We start from the raw sequence: 13,919 nt of genomic DNA on the forward strand, positions 1-13,919 counted from the left end.
TTTCCATCTGTGCCCCCCTCAGTCCCTGCCAGCCTCAAGCCAGTGCCAGCCCTGCGGAGCGCTGCCAGAGTGGTTTGTCACCGCACTGCCGTCTGCGATGCTGCTGGGGCTTCCCCGGAGCTTCTTAGCCAGGATTTGACTAATCTCCTTCTCAGGAAAGCACAGCAGGCCAGGAAATAGCTTTTGGCAGCTGGTGTCATGCCTCCAGAGTGTGCATCTGTGTCATGGGCAGAGAGTTATGTTGTCCTTGATGAAGAAACAGTGGGAGATGGATTATCCCATGAGTTAGCTGACAGGAACTAATCAAACGTGCCTGACAGCTAAATGAAGTTGTCTGTCAGCATTATTTTACTCTCCATTGTAATTTCTGACCAGTCAAGAGTGTTCCCTTGTCAAGGAAGTGTGGGAAATCCTGCAGCAGAGAGTACAAGCACCCGGATTCACACTTACAAGGGATTTTCACATTAATTACAGACGGTGGCCAAGGACAGTCTACCTGCAGATGTTAGAAAATTAAAGAGGATCCACAGTTACCATGACATTTCTCTAGCTCAAAAGATGCCATTTTTGGGACACTTCACTAAAAGTCCTCAGAGTCAGTTCTAAAAATGCTCTAATCTACTTTCATAGATGACAGCAGCAGGAACAGATGGATGAGTAACGGGAGTTAGGACGTTAGCATTACCAAAGCAAATTATCCCATGAGGACACTTGGGGACGGTGTAAATACTTACTTTGTGTGGGGAAACTGAGGCATTCTGGATATCTGCCAGATGAGGATGTAAGCATAGACATTCAGGCTTCCTGAAGCCTCTTCAGGGTGAGTCTTTCCCTTGAGTTCATGTGTTACGCAGCTGGCAGTTTCCCTGCCAGAGAGCCTCTTTTTCCCCTCTCATTAGAAGGAAGCTAAATCTCAGCCTGAGATCAGCAGCCCACTTGAGGATGCCACAAGGCACCCTCACAGCACTGGGTGGTGTCACTGATGTGTAGTACAGTGACTTTTAGGTGTAGCTCTCTTGGTTATCTCTGTGTAACATGGGGAGGCGGAAAGGCATCTGTAGGTAGTCTGGACTCGAGGAGGGAGCCGGGAGGAAATTCTCCTCCAGCTGGGAGGAAAATTATTATTGGAGAATATGCCACTGTATGGGGTAGTGGGAACCAGCCCTGGTGTAGGACTTCCCAGTGGGAAGTCCCACCGGGAGTCACTAACAGGGTTGGGGAGCACCAGTGTAGTCTAGAGAGGGCCTCCAAGGGATTTCTTGTCCCCTTCAAGAGTCACTTGGTGTCACAGCAGCAGCTCAGCAGCATGTTCTTGGGCATCACTAACGACCTCAATGTTTCTTTCTCCCAGTTGTCACAGACGAAACCCTGAGCTTCATCCAGAAAAGTCGACGTCTGCTTGTTGTCCTGAGCCCCAACTACGTCTTGCAGGGGACACAGGCCCTGCTGGAGCTCAAGGCTGGCCTAGAGAATATGGCCTCCAAGGGCAACATCAAAGTCATTCTAGTGCAGTACAAAGCCATCAAGAAGAGCAAAGTGAAGGAGCTGAAGCAGGCCAAGGCGGCCTTGAATGTCATTAAATGGAAAGGCGAGAAATCCAAGTTCCCAAAGGGCAGGTTCTGGAAGCAACTGCAGGTGGAAATGCCAGTGAAAAAAATTAGCAGGAGTTTAAGCCTTGATGGGTTGATGCATATCCCTGAAAAATGTTTGACACAATCAGAAAACAAACCAAAACATACCTCAAAAATCCACAAGTTAGGCCAGGGAGTGGGGAGGAACTCAGGGTTTTTTCCATGAAGGACCATATCCCAAGCATTTCAGAGGATAGTCATGTTTTCCCTGCAGCTTTGATATTGCTCTGTCATTAGAGAGACCGAAAATGCAAAATCCTGCTTTCTGCAAATATATGTCCTTGTTATCAACCACCACCCTGGGCTTAAGGTCTAAATTTGCTATCTAGGTGGGATGCATCCAGCACCTTGTGATAGCATGGCCAGTTCCTATGGGACCTGCATTAGCATCCAGGACAGAGCTTCTTTCCATTCCTAAGTGACTTCATTTCACTCCTTTCTGGTCCTCAGTCCCTGTTGCAGAGGCTGAGGAACAATTTGCAAGGTGGCTCCAGTGTAGAGCCTTTCCTGCATGTTATAGGTCTGTAGTCCCAATCACTTGTGGGATCACAGACTCCAGCTGCAATGTGAGGAGCATGGACTTTTGAAGCTCCTCATCTTTATTCCCCAAATTTCCTTTGAAGAAGATGCATCCAGGTAGTTTGGATGGGAATGGCTGTTATAGAAGCATTAAAAAACACCCCACAACTCTACTGGGTGCTATTTGTGTTGTAGCACACCTAGTAATAAGTGGTCAGTCTCTGGGACTCTGTAGTCTCACAAGTGCCCCAGATCCTCCAGAGCTGCTTGTAATCCAGGGAAATCTCTCATGAGTACAGGCTGTGAAGCATGTGAGAGATGTTTATCTGTAGAGTAAACTCAGGGACTTCACAAGCACTACAAGGAACCCCAGTGTACTACTAAACCTGCCTAGTCTCTCTGCCGCTGGCTGGGGGAAAGTATCATGCAAAGTGCTTCCAAGGTCTTTGGAATGACATGGATATAAGTCCAACTCAGAAGGACACCCCAAAAACTTACTTGAACTTCCTAAAAACTACTACTTCTGTCCATTTAGGTAAGACTGTGAGGACAGGCTGAGAAAGCTGGGGATGTTCTCCCTGGAGAAGTCTCCTGGGAAATCTTTTTGTGGCCTTTCGGTGCTTAAAGGGAGCTTATAAGAGATGTGGGGACAGACTTTTTAGTAGGTCCTTTTGCAATTACCCCTTTAGGGACAAGGGGTAATGGTTTTAAACTAAAAGAGAGTAGATTCAGACTACATTTAAGGAGGACATCTTTTACAATGAGGGTGGTAGAACACTGGCCCAAGTTGCCAAGGGATGTGGATACCCCATCCCTGGAACCATTCAAGGCCAGGTTGGAGAAGGTTGTGAGCAATCTGATCCAGCTGAATATGTCCCTGCTTATTGCAGGGAGTGTGGCCTTTGAAGGTTCTTCCCAACCCAAATTATTCTATGATTTTATAAAGACTCCCTCTTCAATGCCTGGTTTTGAACAATGTTGCCATTTCTAATTCAGGGTTTAGGTTTAAACTAGCTTTGTCTTTACAAAGCAAGTCTCTCCCCATCTTGATTCCAGCCCAAAGCTGCAGAACAGAGAGTGTATCTCAGCTTCTGCAACATTTGCATGAAACAGAAGTACAAAAAAAAACGCTGTGTAGGTGTCCTTGCTTCAGCAGGAGAGGGCATGGTGAGTTAACCCCTATCACACACTTCATGCTGAGGAGGGGAGTTTAATCTCTCTTGTAGGACAAACCAAAGCACAGTGGGGCTCTGGCATTAACTGGTGCTATGGTTCACAATACTTTCAAATAAAACTTCAGGCTCTAGGGGTGTCTCCATACTCCTGCAGCTCTTAGTGCAAGGACCTGCCCACTTAATTGTGGAGTTCAGTATTACACACCCCAAGTGCATGCTTATTTTTATTGGTGATGGTTGCTCCTGAGTCACCTTTGACTCATGCACTTATTCTGTTGGTGCCCAGTGGGTGAGGCATAAGCATTCGTAGTGGCACTATAAAAGCACTACAATTAGGAGTCTATGCACTATTCACCCAGCTGAGCTGGGAGCTTTGAGGGCATCCCAGTAAAAAGCCCAGCCTTAAAGGTGTGGGACTGAATGGTGTCAGGAAAATCTTCTGCCCTTAGTATTTTATGATTCATAATGTTATTCCAGGGCTGCAGGGAGCTACAGCCCCCCATGCCCTTAGTCAGGTACTGTATGTTGTGTTTAGGAATGGTACCTCACAATTCAGGGCTCCCCCTGAAACCATGTGCCCCTCATTTTCCCCTTCTCCCTCCTTCTGCAGAGGGTGGGAGAGGAGAATTGGAGGCACAAAAGGTAAAGATTTTGGTGTGGGATAAGAAAAATTTACTGGAAACAGCAATGAGGTAAGAAAATAATACTGGTGATAGAGGGTACAAGAAATTAATAACTCCTATGGAAAAAAACCCTGACAATTGACCATATCCAACCATTCCTTCTGCTGCCCTGCACTGGCCCAGCTGCACTGTGCTGAGACCCTTTATCTCCAAAAGAGACCCCCTTCCCTCCAACCCTTGCAAATGCAAGGTGGTATAGAATAACTTCAGTGTCCTGGACATGCCCCCTCCTGACTACTGCAAAAACTAACCCTGTCCTGGCCAGAACCAGGACACTGTACAGATGTGTAACAAACAGGGCTTCTTTCTCACCGTCCTCTTCATCTTTCCCACCCCAAGTAAGCTATGATTTAAGCAGGTGAAATTGCAGTCAGCTTCACTGGAGGCAGTGGAGCTCCTCATCTGCTCAAAGGTGCTTAAAAGTTTTGTTATGAGCTTTTGTACTGTGGTTCTCTGTGGAGGGACAGAGCTGCTTCCCACACTCTGGAAAACTTCATTTATAAGAGGTAGCACCCGAACCCGTGCTCGGCTTGGTGAACCCATTGCAACCCTGTCATTGTGCCCAGCTTCACCTTTTTGTGTGTGTTTTAAGCATCTCTGTAATCAGCTGTCAGATCTGCAGGCAGAGGGAAGGTCCTGAAGCCAAAGCAGAGCTGTGTTAGGTTGCCATATGATTTTTAAAAGATTGACTCCCAAATACTCATAAATTGAATTAACATCCCAGACCTCACTACATCACATCTCACTTTTGCCTGAGTTACTAAGAGATTTTATGCTGATGTTTTAGTAAGTCTGATTATTTTAGGGAAGTTAAATCCACCTCATGTATTTTGCTGATTTTATTGAAAGAGTTTTCCAAATAATTAATAGACCTGGACATTCTTAGGCATACACTGCAGTGGCCTTTGATGTCATTGCAACCCCAGAACAGGGTTACTGAGAGACATCAGCAGAGCAGCCACAAGGCGAAAGGTGTGATGGTTTGGAATGGGCCTGAGAGGTCAGAGGGAGCAGTGTGGAAGGAACAGTCCAGAAGCAGGTTCCACTCACCCAGGAGCTTTACCACTGGCTTTGCTGGGGTATTTCAGGCCAAGGGTAAAGCCCAATCGCAACTGTAAAGTAGATCTGCAAGCATCTTGGATACGCCTGTCATTTCATTCTATGCCACGCGCGGTTTCCATAGTGGGAATCTGTCACAGCATCCATCTGAATCAGTTGATTCATTTGAGTTTCTGTGTTCTAACCTAACATTTATCAATATGTAGCTCATGCAAAGTTCCTCATTGTTTTTTCATTGGGAAACAGTGTGGCACGAATTGGAAAAAATATCTTCCCTTCCGGTTCTGTTTGATGTTGTACAGCTATTCCAGAGTTTTCCCTTTTCTGTATGTTTTTGCCTTTGTGTGATTTGGTCTGTGAAGTGTCAGTATTATTTTATTTTGCTTTTCAATAAAACATTTTCATTTTTGCATTTCAGTCCTGTGCATTTCTCATAAGTACCATCTTCCCATTATGTCTCCGAAATGCTATTAAAGAAAGATGATTGTGTGTAGTCCAAGCACCAAGATAATCTGGGGCTCCTCCTTGGAACGTGACATTTTCCTGGCTGTTTCATGCTGTGCCTGCAGAGGCACCTGAGCTCCCAGGACCATCCAAGCAGAAATACAGTGACACACAGCATTCAGATGTCTCACAGCGGTGGACATGCACACACGGAAAGTCTCTGATCTGAAGAGTGCTCACTTGGCAATCACAAGACAGAAAGATGGGAAGGCAACATAATCTCTGCTTTAAATATCAAATCAGAATTTTAGACATCTGCCAAAACGACAGAAATCAAACTCACTCTCAGGCTACTTTGCCCATCAGTTTCTAGGTTCAGTAAGCTTCATATTTTCTCATCCAAGTCACTTTCTTGCCCCTTTCCCATGTTTGCCTGCCTGCACGTAAGTTGAGAGACAGCCCAGCACTTCCAGACCACTAGCAAAATGAGCACCTGTGACCATGTATGGATTTGAGGTTCTATGGGTATGGGATCTGTGACCATAATCCTTATAATCTGTTACATCTTTGGGGTGCATTGGGGAGACACAAGTAGACCAATAAAAATATGCACTGCCTTTTGCAAACATTTAGTAAAGATGGAAGTTTTTTTAGTAAAAAGCAGATAACCAAAAAGAATTGAATCCCCAAGCCCCTGCAGTGCTATTGCTGCCTGTCTCATCCAGTGCTGTTTCATTGGGAGGGAAGATCCCACCTGCACACTGTGAAGTGTCTGCTCAGGATTTTTCCTGAGCTGGGTAAACATTGCAAACTGAACATCCCAAGGTAACCTGGTCAGCCAAGTCTAAACGCATCCCTTTCTCAAAATCAAATATATCTTTGGAAATTTGAATTCCTTCCTTGCAAAAAAAAGTCTCAAAAAAAAAAAAAAAAAAAAGAGTGTGGAAAAACATGAGTCTCAAAAAAGTCTCAAAAAATGTTGCAAATTCAACATTGATAAAAGAAAAACAGCACTGTCACCTCAATCAAAACATTTCATTTTAGCAGCATCAGAGTCATTCATGTTAATTGAACCTGGGCTTTTTGAGCAGGCAGGTAGGGCCTCCCAGGGGCTGCTCCTGCTTACATTTTGCTGTGGTTCTGTGACTCCAGTTTCAAAAAGGCCCTTGAAAAGAGCTTTTTCTTTCACAAACTGTTGAAACCTGGCTGTTTTCAAAATAGATTTCAATCACTTGTAGAAAAGTTTGAATGAGGTCTAGACTTAGGAGATTGCTGCCAATTCTTTATGCCTCTGAAATAGGGTGGTAAAAATGTGTCATGGTGGTAAGTGACAATTCTGACAGTTTTGGTTTCAATGAATCAGTGTTTTCCTGTGCGTGTTGGGGGTAAAAATCCCACCAAACTTTTTATACAAGAAAAAGACTCCCTCAAAATAATTTTATTTTAATTCCAGTATTTTATTAACCAAACAGTGCCCTACTTTCTCCATTAGCATTTTACTGTATGATCATTTTTCCTATCTGGGTGTCCAAATGATCTAGTGACAATGAGTTTTACAGCTAGTCATACTTCTTTGAAAAGTACTGCTCTGTACCATATTAAAATAAGGTGCATTCAGATGCAACACAGTTCACCTTCTGCTGTGAGATAAGAGACAGCCAAGTGCTGGGAGAATTAAGAGGCATTGCCATTTCAGGGAAGGAACAGTATTTTTATTCACATAAAAGAGCAGTGTTCCGCTGTCAGGGAGAGGGGAGAGTTTCCAGCCTGAGGAATGAAGGCTTTAGCAGTGTGAAATGGAAGGGAAGCAGGAGGTAGCTCTTCTTCCCAGAGCACCTCTTTGAAAGACATTCCTAGAAGCAGATTTTTCTCTCTGAATGTGCAAGAACTCTTAACTCTAATGATCCTTGTCTTGCTTGAACACCAGTTTGTCCTTGGGTCCCTTTTCATCTCAGGCACCAGCACTGTAAGTGTATGGGTTTTTAAAATATTTTATAGTTTTATTACTCAGCTTTTGTTAAATTGCTGCATGCCACAGCCATATACTTGAGCCTTTCCACTGCTCACCCTTTAGCCACTACACTTTCAATATACTTTCTGCATCCCAAGCCACAGGTAGAAGTCCAAGGACATCCTTCATGTTTGCTGCTTTTCAAAATTGGTAATAAAAGAGATGTTGCTCTTGCCTGGCACCATTTCAGCTAAGCTTCCTCCTGAGCTTTACAACGTGCAATTAATCCCAAGAAATGCTTTGAAGGACAGTATTCCCACCTCCAATGATGCTTAGGGGAATTGGTGGAGGGGTTTAAGGCTGACATTTTTGCTTTTTAAATGTGGAGGTTTAAAGATAAGAGAGCTTGACAGTGGGGAGGTGGGTCAGCCCCTGCAGTTTGAGCTGGGGCAGGATGACATGATTGCTCTGATCCCCTAATGCAAAGAATTGCTCAAGCTGTGGGCAGGTGGTTCCCAAACAAGACCCACCCTTTATCAAATGCCTGCACTTCTCTGGGCATGACTGATGCTGTGCAGAAGTCAGAGTACAATCATGGCATATCCTGGCTTCTCATTTACCACCTCAGCCTTCTCAAGAACCCACTGCACAGCAAAAATGCTGTCAGCAGGAAGGAGTGTGGGCAAGTTGAAAGTCACAGAGCTTGTGCCAGGTTTCCCTCTGTGGGAAGAGGAATCTGTGCAGGTGTGCCACCAAACAGCTTCCTTAGCTTTTCTCTCCCCATTCCCTTCTCTTTGTGCACCCCAATTCCTCTTCCCTTGTACTCTTAGATACCACTGAAGCCGTGTTCGACTTCATCCAGAGGAGCCGCAGGATGATCGTGGTCCTGAGTCCTGATTACCTGACAGAGAAGAGCATCAGCCTTCTGGAGTTCAAGCTGGGCATCATGTGCCAGAACGCCATAGCCACCAAGCTCATTGTGGTGGAGTACAGGCCACTGCAGTGCACCCACCCCAGCATCCTCCAGCTGAAGGAATCTGTCTCCTTCGTCACCTGGAAGGGGGAGAAGTCCAAGCGCTCCGGCTCGCAGTTCTGGAAGGCGCTGCGGCTCGCCCTGCCGCTGCGCAGCCTGAGCGCCAGCGCTGGCTGGAACGAGAGCTGCTCCTCCCAGTCCGACATCAGCCTGGACCCCGTCCAGAGGAGAAGGAGCCGGTTGAAAGGGCAGCCCGACCCACGGGGTGCCACTCCTGTCACTCTCACTCACGGGGGGACGGCCTCGGCCTCCGAGTCGAAGGCCAAACAGCGAGCCAAGCACTTCCTGACGTGCCGGTGTTGTGGGACCCACTGCAATGGCAGCAGCAGACACAAGCAGCAGGCCGTGGCTGAGCCCAGGTGGGACAGTCATCTCTGCAACCCGGGCTCGGGCAGGCCCCCGGCACAGGGGCTGCAGGGCAGGGGTCGAGCCGAGCCCCCGCCAGCACAGGGCCCCGCTCTCGCCCTCTGCCATTACAGTGACCTGTCAAACAACAATGACTTCTACGTGCTCTAACCCACAGGCCCAAGCACTGCTGCTGCTGGGCCAGTGAAAGAAACTCATTGCAGCCTCAGGATATTTTTGCCATGTCACAGGCTGGCACGGTGCCATTAAGTGTCAGTGCCATGCCTGCATGGAGGACTGCAGCAATACCACTGCTGGTGACCTGAGCCAGGGACCTGCAGCCATGCACAGAGCAGCGGCTGGGGGCTTCCTGCCCGGGTGCTTCTCCAGAATTTAAATTACAAAGTGGAGCTGAAAATGTGTTTCTCTGGCATTGCTTTTCCACACCGTGGCTGTGTTTGCAGCGGGGCTGCTGCTGGGGTCGGGTGCTGGAGGGCAGGTCCCCAGCTGGGGCCTGGGAGGGAGGAAGCAGGGAGAAGCCATCCTGCTGGTAGTAACCTCTGGAGAAAGGGGAGCAAGCCTGCATTTTGCAAAGGCTAAAACTTTGCTAATGAGGGTAATGGGAGCCCCTGCCACGGAGTTATCTACTGTGGTCTAAAAGAACTTGCTCAACAGTTTCAAGACAAGCCCTTTCTCTCTAAATAAAATGGATTTCTTTAACCTGCTCTTGTAAAAAGTTCCATAGGAACTGGTAAATGCTGTATGTTCACCAGGCGGTGCCTGGAGATATGTTTTGCCCAAGCTGGCTGAGGTCCCCTCCTGTTCCCTGAGCTAGCCCTGGGCTACTGGCCTTGGTCCCTATCTCTGCTTCACCATATGAGGAATTTGTTCTGTCAGTTGAGTGGCCTTCCATGCAGCAGGAAAGAAAACCATTACAGGGAATATGATTAAAAAAATTCTCTGAGTAGCCAATGAGCCCAGGGGTAGGAGCAAGACCTCAACTGCTCACAGAAGACCTCCAGCACTGAATCTGAGGGGTCAAAACCACACTTCATATAATAACCAAAAGAGCCTTTGAACAGTTTCCCTGGGGCTGCTGTTTCATCAGTCTGTTGAGGTGGCTGTCAGCAGTGTTTCCCATTCTTCTCCTGCACTGAAAACTTCATTTGCCTCATTTCACATTGTGTAAAGACCTCTCTCCCCACCAAGGAAGGGTGCTAATCCTGGCAGTCAGTTGCTTGCCTTCAGCTGATGCTTTGGCATGACAGACCTGCTAATGCACTGCATTTGTTTTCTTTCCCTGAGACCAAAAAAGGTCTCCTTCACCACTCTAGTCAGTCCAATAACTGTGTATCAGATTGACAAGAAATTATTTTCCTTCTGCCTTGAAAATATGATCTGAGCCCTTGGGGTACAGGGTCTGGTGGCCCCAGGACCCCTATCTGATGGCCTCAGGTGAACTTGCTGGAGCTGTGAGGAAGGACGAGGCCATGTCTCACCCATTTTAATAGTGCTGAAGTCCAGTTATAATTCATATATCACTTTCCTTCCCTCAGCAGACCCTCTTCCTCAGTACTGCCCTGACTTTTTTGATCCTTTCCTTCTGAGATCAAGTACAGCTGACAGCTCTCCTGTTAGAAGTCTTTGTGAGCTGAATCCTAACAGCTTCCTGCAACAGACTGAGAAATAGAAACCAAAAAAACCTGGTGCTGAGTCAGTCTAAATAAAACAAGGGCAACAAACCCTACCAACTCATAGGAGTTAAAAATTCAGACTCTGGAGAAGTTTCCAGATGTGGATTTCTCTCTAATTCCATCAGAAACATTGTAAATTACTCAGAAGAACTTTGTCTATATGTGGCTATTCTCAGTGATCAGAGGAGAAACAGGAATGAGATATTTGGAAAGCAAGCTGACACATTGCAGGATGTGTTGTAAGACGTAATCAAAATGCCATGAAATTACTCCAGTTGTTTACAATTAAATGTGGGATGGTACTGTCAGTGAGTCTGGTAGTCTGCTGAAAAGTGCAGCTACAAAATATAAATAATTTGTAATCAATCAGCCTCCAGAGTCAACATATTTGTTTTTTGTTGGCATTTAAACAGCTTTTATTTACGGACTTTGCCCTTATTTGAGTGTGGTATTGTCTCGGTTGACTACAAAAATGCAAAGATAGAGGAAACAACAGCTGGAGCTCCTCACAGATGTATAAAATGGCCAAATGCAGCCTTTTGGGGCAAACTGTCATCTCTTCATGAAAGAACAAATACAAACTAGTAATGACCATTGCTTTTCCTGATGCTTCAACAGAGCCAGTGCAATTTTACCACTTCTTTTCTGACCCATCAAATGGACCCAGGATCTTGTTTGCTCTCATAACAAATACTGAGACATGGTGGATTTCCAGTGTGTGCAGAGATCCTACCTCCCAAGGCCAAGATCCCAGAGGCCAAAGGCACATCATGTTGGAGGGATGTCTGAGCAAGGATATGGGAAGAAGCCCTAGAACCAATTTCCATTGTGTTTGTCTCTCATGCTAAAGAAGGTGTTAGAAATATCCTATATCCCATCTCAGTGTCCTACTTTAGGATCAGAACAAACTCATTGCAGAGTTGAATTCTGCTCTCTGAAAATCTGTTAAAATCTGTTCATGTCCCATGTGACACAAACTGGTGCAGATGGACTGTAATCACTGCTCTCTTCTCTGGTACACGTGCATTTGCCAGTTGAATAAAAAATGTAATAATTTCCAGTGTTAACTGGCAGCACAGTATTCCAACCTCCTTCACCCTACATGGTTCTTTCAAAAGAACAGTTCAGCAGTAGCAGAGTTAGTATATATGTAGAAGTTCTACTATATCTTAATATAAAAACATTCATACAAAGTTGAATATCCTACTTATGACATGCAATGGTAGAAGGCTACCAGGTTATGATGTGCAGAGCCATTTGTACAATATTTCCACTGCTTCCTAGAGGTTTTTAAACTGTGGAAGGCTGGTGCTGTCAGGAAGACACTGAACACAGGTAACTAAACGGTTAGGGGACACAGACAAGCCACATGGTCCATCTCTACATCAACCTGTCTTCACTTTAGTGACTGCAAAGTTCTGGTGCCTAGGAGGTCTCTCCCTAACAAGTGCCACTGGACATGCCAATAATGGAATGCTCCTTACATCTGAAATGCTAGATGAATCACTAACCTGCAAGAACTAAAAGAAATTCTCTTTCTAACATCAAACAGATTTTTATTCTCATCTGTTACACTAGATGCTGATCTCAGAGCATCTGATCTAAGTGTATTTATAGCAGACATTTTCCCAAACAATGACAAGATTGTGAAGGAACCCACAGATGCCAGAAATGGGGAAAAAATGCTTCTAACCTTTAATCCTTGCTCCACATTTATATTTTATCTTCCACAGTTGCTTCACCACCAATATCTATGAAGGGCAGCACCACCTCTGGGACGGTGTTTGCCCTGTGTGACACACCCAGCCTAGGAGTATAACCAGAGCCATGTCAAGCAGGGGAGGGCAGACCATGTCAGGATCTATAGGGGGTTATATGTTCTCCCTGCTCACCACCCAGGCATTTGGCCTCACCTCGCATCCAAAGAAATGTGGTGCTGTTCTGGAAATGCACAATTTAAAACATTATGGACCGAGCAGAAAGCAACATGAATGACCCTGCAGCTGCCTGCCCAAATCCATGTGAAAGAGGTGCTGGAGTTTGACTGCTGTCCACATCGATGTTCACACTGGATACAATCACTGGTCATGCTGGGAAAAGGCTGTGGCTCTTAAATGGCATCATAAACGTACCATGCAGGCTCCTTTTGCAAAGATGTTAATGACAAGTAGAGATGCTGCAGAATGGTTTACAGAAGATTATGACTCGAATTCTTAGTAGCACCAGACACAGTAATAGCCAGACATCAGGGGACTCAGCATTTCCATTGATATGCTTGTAATCAGGCTAATGATTTGTACTTCACTAAAATGTATCTGCCACAAACTCATTTGGCTTGAAAACACCAACAAGTTTTCCAACTCATCAGTATTTGTTCAAGTGAATATTCAGCCTCAGCCTTAATATTGTGCCTGATTGTTGTGTAACCTGGGTTTTGCTTCCAGATGGGGTGGTGGTTCTACTCCTCTGCTGCAGCAAAGAGACTTTTCAGGTATTTTTCTGTCTGTGGGAGTACTTGCACTCTATTGCCAAATCATCCGACAATCCGTTGCCCACGAAAGGATTGTTTTCCAAAGGTTTTTCTTCCTTTTCTTTGCTATTAATAATTTTCAGACCATAGGTGGCAGAGTGTCTCTCCAGAGTGTTGCTGACACTCTTCTTCATCCCACTGCATCTCAGTGGGAAACTGGACTTGATTGCTTGTCATGTCCAACACCTTTCCCAAGGAAGTGCTATGGCTGAGGTGTCTCTGGACATTCCACTGGCTTGATCTTAGATGAATTTTTTGTTACAGTGCACTGTGCCTGCTTGGGGCCAGTTCATCAGACAAGGCAGATCACGTTGCATGCTTGGTGAAGCGGGAAATAGCGATGACAGGCAATCCTTGTTCCATCTGCCGTGGTTATTAGCAAATGATGTTTTATTTATCTCCAGATCAGCCATGAAAACACTGAGACACTGACTCCCATCAGAAACTTGTTCAATAACGAGTTTTTACCTTCTGAGATCTATAGGTTAATGGATGAAGAACCAAAAGCCTGCTATTAATGTGTGCAGGGTGATGCTTACAAAACATTACCACATCTAAGTACCCACAGTTACCAGCCAAGCTGGAAGTAATATGGATGGAAAAAGGTCATTTGGGAATATCTGATCCCATTGAGCCATTTTCACTGGCTACTGCTGATTACAGTGACACCTTGAAATTCCACATATGGGCAGTTCCATATTGATCAGTCTGGGAATGAGCCTGCAGTGCACTATAGAGAATCACAAAGAACTTGAGTTTTCCATTCATAGCAAATCCCATTTCTTTGATTTTATTTTTTCCTCCTCTTCTGTCCTCAAGCAGAACAAAATCAGCACGAGATGACATCAAAATTTT

General features: G+C 45.4%; 1 protein-coding gene across 3 annotated transcripts in view; it reads left to right on the forward strand.

The window, feature by feature from the left end:
• IL1RAP (interleukin 1 receptor accessory protein) overlaps positions 1 to 10,035 on the forward strand; it is a 50,134-nt gene extending 40,099 nt beyond the window's left edge. The window contains exons 11-12 of one of the 3 annotated variants that reach the window (XM_053986539.1): positions 8,293 to 8,854; positions 9,019 to 10,035. In XM_053986539.1, coding sequence (XP_053842514.1) covers positions 8,293 to 8,854; positions 9,019 to 9,166 — 710 coding nt within the window. In that variant the 3' untranslated portion in view covers positions 9,167 to 10,035. Of the gene's footprint in view, positions 1 to 1,351; positions 5,485 to 8,292 lie in introns of those variants that run through there. The other 2 variants (XM_053986540.1, XM_053986538.1) reach the window with 2 other exon arrangements.
• Positions 10,036 to 13,919: the final 3,884 nt, after the last annotated feature.

Source organism: Vidua macroura, chromosome 10, assembly GCF_024509145.1.
Source record: "Vidua macroura isolate BioBank_ID:100142 chromosome 10, ASM2450914v1, whole genome shotgun sequence".
In the NCBI taxonomy this organism is placed as follows: domain Eukaryota; kingdom Metazoa; phylum Chordata; class Aves; order Passeriformes; family Viduidae; genus Vidua; species Vidua macroura.